Source organism: Poecilia formosa, unplaced genomic scaffold (genome assembly GCF_000485575.1).
Source record: "Poecilia formosa unplaced genomic scaffold, Poecilia_formosa-5.1.2 Scaffold311, whole genome shotgun sequence".
In the NCBI taxonomy this organism is placed as follows: domain Eukaryota; kingdom Metazoa; phylum Chordata; class Actinopteri; order Cyprinodontiformes; family Poeciliidae; genus Poecilia; species Poecilia formosa.
The window spans coordinates 497,379-504,310 of NW_006800250.1; the positions used below are offsets into that span (position 1 = coordinate 497,379).

The following is a 6,932-nucleotide window of genomic DNA, read 5'->3' on the forward strand; positions in this document are numbered from 1 at the left end:
TAAATAAATAAATAAATAAATAAATATCGGCCAAGTTTTGTTTATCATTCTAATACAGATGTTAAAAAATATTACCAATATCGGCCAATACCAATATGTTAAATTTCTAACATCGACTGATACTGCCAATACATCATTCATCCCTAAAAATATATAAAGTATTGCATACTGGAAAACAATTCCTCCTGGAACCAGCTAGCTTACAGCACTGTGGACGACTAATAGTGCAGAGGTCACAATTGTCACAGGACACCAGATTTGTTGTTGCTCCAAAGTCTAAAGAGACTCAAATGCAGTGTCGAAAGTTTCATCCAAAATTCCTTCACAACCAAAAACCTCAACTCTGTGCTATCGCCTGGCAAGGTAACCATCTCCTGGTGCCAAAAGACCTGTGCTGAAGAATCCGTCGAGGCCGTCAGATTTGAGTAAAATAAAGAGCCACGTCGAGCGTTTGGCAGGAAGAGAATTATCTGGCAGACGATCCTATGAACGTCTGCCAAGACGAACACATGCTCAACAGAATTTAACATGTCAAAGCCTGACGTTCGCTGGTAACCTCCAATGAAACAATAAGCCATCCAGAGTTATGAGGAAACTAAGGAATTTACTATGCGCACACATTTGGATTTTGCAACAGTGGGTGTGGGGGGAAAGCAGGTAGAGATTCAGCGTTTTGCTAAGAGCATCCAAAGAAAACTCAAATGTTGAAATATAACACTGCACATTAAGAATGTCTCCATTTTTACTGGCTTTGAAATTATAATGGAGCTTATGAGAACCTCTTTCTCTTCAGTTCTTTACCACAGAGAGTTGAAGAATATTTACTACATGAATTAGGGACTTTAATTAGATATCAAACTGAAGTTGAACATTGCGCAAAGCAAAACTCAAAATACACCCTTTGCATTTTAAAATTATATAATATGATGTCTATAAGTTGGTTGACAAAAATGAAGCTGTTTAAAGTCTTGCAAAAATAACAAAATATTCATATTTTTAAAAATGTTTTGATTATTCAATGACAGGCCCTCTCTATGTGATCACTGCCAAGAGAAAATAGAATAATTCTCAAAGTGTATTTGATTTATTCACATAATTGCATGCAACCAGAAAGAGACTAAAATCAATCACAGAAAACCATCAACTGTAAGACTCCTAAAGAAAATGCCCAAGTTATCATTAAAGTTATCATTTTGGTACAAATACAGGTTGTTTTAAACTTAAACTTCAAATACACACCCAGAAAAGAAGAAAAAAAAAGAATTAGCCAGGTAAAAACCAGCCCCTTGTTCTACGCTTTGCTTCGTACCAAGGGTCTGGTCCCTTGGCTGTTGAGAAATGATTTCTCACTGGAGGTGTGGACCCTGTCAAAGTTTTAAATGTTGCCCAGCTGCTAGCATTTGTCCATTAACAACAAATGTTACCACAATTTCCAGTAAGCTAAATAAAGCTTACTAGAAATTGCCTGCGGTGTAAACAATAGTTCTCCACTAGGAAGAGAAAAGTACCTAGCCAAACAAGGCCATTGTTAATGTTAATTCAATATTTAGAAGTGTGGCCAACATGGACTGAACGGCTTCATTCACTTTCTCTGAATTGCCATTGTTAAAACTATAGGCAGATTTCAATTCTAAAAAAAATCTATGTCTGTTCGCCGATTAGAAATTCTACCGGAGAAATTCAAATCAACGGGAGAAAGCCCAGGTGGAGAAGTGAAGGGTAATGAGAATCGAATGGAGTTGGACAGGAAGACAATGGTCAGGCTATTTTGAGTACAAAGTTTTATTCAACCAGCAACAGTGGCTAGTTAAAAACACAAATTGTCACTCCTCAATGTAATCCTCTGCTTCTTTATTTCTTTTACTAACATTTTAGAATCTAACTTATTGCAGGTGATGGGCACTAAGGGCACTTAATTTCAGAGGCAAACAAAGAACTGTAAATCTGACCAGACTAACGCAGGGTACAGAGAACAGAGATAAAAGTTTCTTCTTCAAAACTAAATATGGCAGGAATTTCCACAGAAAGTTTTATTTCATTAGCAGCATGAAGCAAGACAAAAAAAAAACTACAAAAAACTTTAAAAAAAATCATAATTTCCAGATAAATGACAGATATGAAAGGAAATTGATACTTGGCAACAATGCAGGCTTCTGCTGTGACCTGACTCTTTCAACATAATTATCTCAGCAGATGACAAACCCACTCTCTGCTGCATCACCACAATGAACATGATCAACCTTGCTCAAGCAGGTGTTAACTTTAAGTATCTATAAAAACTCAAGGACTAACTGAATTAATCCTGCTGAACGGATCTATTCATCTGAGCACAAACTAAACTCATATGGCTCCGGGTGTCAAGTGGCTGTCACCTGGAGCGTTCCCAATTATAGACAAAGACTTCTCTTTTACTCATCAGGTCAGGTGTTCTCTACAATTCTTAACACTTCAATCTAATTAGTTTTTCAGTGTATGACTAGAGTCTAATATTGTTGAGAATTTATTGTGAAAACTTTTTCATGATAATAATTTAGATTTATCATTGTCATAATAAATGTAATTTATTGGCAGCAAAAAAAAAAAAAGTGTTAGGAGAAATTCTATGTTCATATCACATACCCCTAGTGTGAAGGCTGGACGCGATTGGACTTTTACAACCCGGAAATTTTTTTTCCACCAGTTTTTGACTCCAGAAATTAAAGGGTTGTGCTATTTTTTTTAGGATTTTAGAGCTACTAAAGCTGAGGACGGTGCACACAATTGTAATGGAAACGCAGCTTGTGTGTCACAGCAGTTATAGTCCCACAAACACAAATACTGCTCTTGAAAAACATTCCCATTCATAATGCGCTTCTTTAGAACACTCAAAATGTAAAGAAGTGTGATTTGTATCTCTAAACTGCACGCAGTATGTTCAAATTTATTGGTATTTATTTATTGATATTTTCATTGAACAAGCAGTGGAGAAAATCGTAAAACTATCAATTCCAAAAATAAGGATGCGCTTAGTTTTTTTTGTTTTTTAAAAAGTACTCAAGAACTGCTGCATAAAATTATTATACTTCATTGTTACAGTTAGAAAATTATCAGATGAAAACAACATTCAGAATGCACACAATCACACACAAAAAAAAACCCATCCACTTCTTCGATCTCACAGCAACAACATGCAGTGCTGATTACGTACTGGGGGCCACCCACCCTTTGCTCTGGTAAGAGATGTACATTTTTCTCATTCCATTCTCAAACACGTTAACATCTGTCCCAGGTCGAAGCTGTGCGCAGCCGAGTTAGTCACGCCTACAGCAAGCCACTTGAGAATCCGTGTCTGCAGGCTACATCTTTCTTTTACAAGCCCCGGCTTCTCCCTCACTGCAGGACACGGGGCTGCAGGCGGAACCGCAACGCACAGCTCCCATTCTCTTCTCCGTTATCTCTGCCTGTCTGCCTCTTTGGACTGACTTTCACTCCTCTTGTGTATAATCTACATAACTCTGATCAAACTGCTGAGTCGTAGACAGCTAAAAAGCAGGGCTGAAACAATTAACTTTATCGTGATTAATCAATTGTTGAAATAATGGTCAACCAATTTAGACATCAATTAATCATTAACTAGAGTAGACAAGCTCTAAAAATGGCTATTTGTTGAAAGAACGCAACACTGTCAGGACAGTAATTAAGCCAAAACATTTTGCTTTTATGATTAAAAACAAAACAACTTCCTTGTCTGTAAATGCGCTCTACCCAGAACTCCTAAAGTGGCAGTGCTAGCTTCACTTTAGGATTAAATTCAGAAAATTAAACTCCTATAAGTGGCTTTTGTTATCCAATTACAAATTGAAAAAAAATAAACAGGTTAGCAGACAGTATTTTTTTAGCTGAAGATGCATCCTTTGCTACAAATGATCAACAGTAAACTAAAGAAATGCGACATTATTTCATTTAGGCAATAAAATGTATTCAATTTTTAAAAAGGACTGAATTGTTTATATGCATCTTTTAATATATTTCTAATAGCGTGGAGGAAAAAAAACACACAAGTGGTTAACTTAAAAAATCTGCAAAATGTGCCAATTTTTTTTTATCCTATTGATTGTCAGGCTAATATTCCTGACCTTGGACCACTGGCTGCATGTCTTCCCATTCTTCCTGTCCATTTCATGTTGAATCAAGGTCAGTAGGGCCATAAAAACCTTTGAGAATGCTTTTTGATAAGAAAACTTACTCCACTCCAACTTCCAAATCAGTGTTTGAACAAAAAATATGGTGGGAACATTGAATAACAAAGTCCTTATATTAGTTTGTTATACCACTGCTACAAAGATTAATACATGCAATAAACACTCATAAATTGACAAATTTAGAGGCTATTTATTCTATTTTTTTGCTAAATTATCATGTATAGCACTTTCACATGAGCCAGTATAACTGTTTTAAATAAAGATCCCATTCTATGTTTTTTTATTTCATTTTAAATAAACGACAGCACTTAAATTCAATGTTTCGTTGTGAGATCTTCATACCGGTGTGTGCCCAGATTGACTGAGAAATCACAACAAAATTAAACAGGGGGGGAGAGCAATTTCACAAGGTCAGGGCCCTCCCTACAAAAGATATGTCTGCTCTCTAAGAAAATTGTTCCCGCGTGTGTGTGCATGTGCTATGGCCACCAGAAGTGAACTCAGCTTTCCTTTAAAGAGTTTTCATTGTACTTCAGTGACAGCACTGTCATTACTCACCATTTCTTTGTGCATTCTACCATCAGCTCTTGATATGAAGCCACAAACTGGAATTTGGAGGCATGCTTCCCCACACGTTGCAGTCTCTTCCACACTGAGGCCATGATTCTATAGGAACTGATAGTTTCTATGAGGTTTTACAGCCCCTGGACTTCCTTAAAAAAAGAAAAAAATTAAAATCACGCTAATGTTTATATGTCTCCGAGCATGTCCAACCTGGATAGGCACATACTTAATGTTCCATGGGAAACCCGTGAAAAAAGAAAGGTTGAGGTCCAGCAGCAGTGAGTGATATTTACAAACTGCTGAATGAATCCAAATGTAAGCACATGATGTCTCTGAGGTATTCCAGGTCTGATTTAAAGGTGGGAATGATGCTGAGAGGAAACGCACTCCATAAATTCAAACGGCATGATGAGTAATCCATTGGGTATGAATATCATGTTTCCATCAGATGATCTTCCTGCAAAAGAAAGAAGAAAAAAAAAAAGGACGGGCTTTAGAGCCAAGGCAATTTGGTGGAATCTGAATGATTTCTACAAATCCCGCAATGTGAATTAAGGAAATTATTTCCTTCCCAGTTACAAAGATGCTTGGAGCGAGAATGACATTGCACATGTCACAATACAAAAGCTTATAGACAACCAGCAGCGTAAGTTCAAGTATAAGAATGTATTTGAGAGGGCTCCAGCACTGCATGCCGGGGAGCTCTGTTGGGGGGGCTAAGTATTCACTGGCGCACTGAAACAACTTGGAGTGTTAAAATATGAATATATGTACCAAGGCAGTAAACAGAGACGCAGTGACATCACTCTAAAACGAGTCGAGTTACATGACTTGTCCACGAACGCTACACTGGTGGACTCTATCCAAAACTGGGATTCGTAGAAACAATCTGGAGACATGCATGATATTTAATGGAATGTTTCTGAATCCAGGGAATAGTCTGAGCCGCTGCATTCCGCTAAGCAGGACCATTTAGGTTTCAGAGCCACTCAGTAAACACTCACCTTACATTGATATCCGACGCTTTTCAAGTACAGCTAAGCTTAGCGACAGAGATGGCGAGCTGTCTGCTACAGACTAGTAGCCGGAGCAGAGCAGCCTTTGCTAATTATCTTTCCAGCAACACAAGCCATAGTTTTAGCTAGCCGCGCTAGCAGCAACGGCTAGCTATATCACAACACGGCACGAGCGGAAACCGTTGCCTAACGGTTAAGTCCTATTACTCCGCCGGTCAACTCTGAGTCTCAGGACGGAGAAAGAACAGGCATTTGTGCGCGTATATCCTGCTACTACGCAGGGCAAAAGTATTCCGACTTCTTAGAGGGATTCCCACCGATAACTAGTGCCAATAGTTACCGATAGTTTGACTGACCTGCTTCTCTAGCAGCTGGTAAAGGGGGGAGAATTGCACAGAGGTTTTGATTAAACTGTCGTCAAAATAAAATTGCTTCCGAACATGTTGCGAGTTATCACTTATCTAATAACGAAACATTTGACATGCAGAAAAAATATTTTAAATATATTTATCAATAAGTGACGGAATATATAGGTTTTTTTCTTTGAATGTTATAACTACCAGGAAAAAAGTTTTATTTTTGAAGGAAGATCATCCTACTTCCGGTGTGATTTTTCATAAATGACTTGACGCAGCTTCTCCCCATCATTTCGTCTACCTGTATGGCAGTGGCGCCACGAAAGAAGGGGCCGAGGGAATTTGGGGCCACCCTTATGGATTACAGCCCCATTACTCAACTGTTATCAAAATGTGATTTTATTTATTAAAAGGAAAATATTTGATCAAACCTAGCATTTGTGAAAACCTAAACTTAGTATATTGTGCAGTCCTTGACACAACCGTTAATGGGGGAGTTTGATCCACTCTTTTTTTGCAAGATTCTTTTCATTCAGCCACATTGGAATTTTATGTTGTAGAATGATAGAGCTTTCCTGGTCATGCCACAAAAAGTCAATCAAAATTAAAGCCAGACTTTGACTCAGCCACTCCAAAAGCTTTATTATATGTTTTATTATTATTATTGTGTCTTAGCATGTCCAACCTGTGTAGACACAGGAAGTTTTACCTAAAGTGTGTTGAAAAAAATCTAGGTTAGTTAATAGAAATATTTGAAATCCAAAACAAGTTTAAAAGTAATTGCATTCTTTATTTGTTTACTTTCATTTACTTTT

The 6,932-nt window shown here is 37.5% G+C and overlaps 1 protein-coding gene across 6 annotated transcripts in view; it reads right to left on the bottom strand.

Annotated features, from left to right (window-relative positions):
* Positions 1 to 6,187, bottom strand: part of ehbp1 (EH domain binding protein 1) — a 167,694-nt gene extending 161,507 nt beyond the window's left edge. For 4 of the 6 annotated variants that reach the window (XM_016661108.1, XM_016661109.1, XM_016661106.1 and 1 more), the window contains exons 1-2: positions 5,750 to 6,111; positions 4,740 to 5,202 (exon numbers count right to left, since the gene is read on the bottom strand). In XM_016661108.1, coding sequence (XP_016516594.1) covers positions 4,740 to 4,843 — 104 coding nt within the window. In that variant the 5' untranslated portion in view covers positions 4,844 to 5,202; positions 5,750 to 6,111. The other 2 variants (XM_016661105.1, XM_016661104.1) reach the window with 2 other exon arrangements.
* Positions 6,188 to 6,932: the final 745 nt, after the last annotated feature.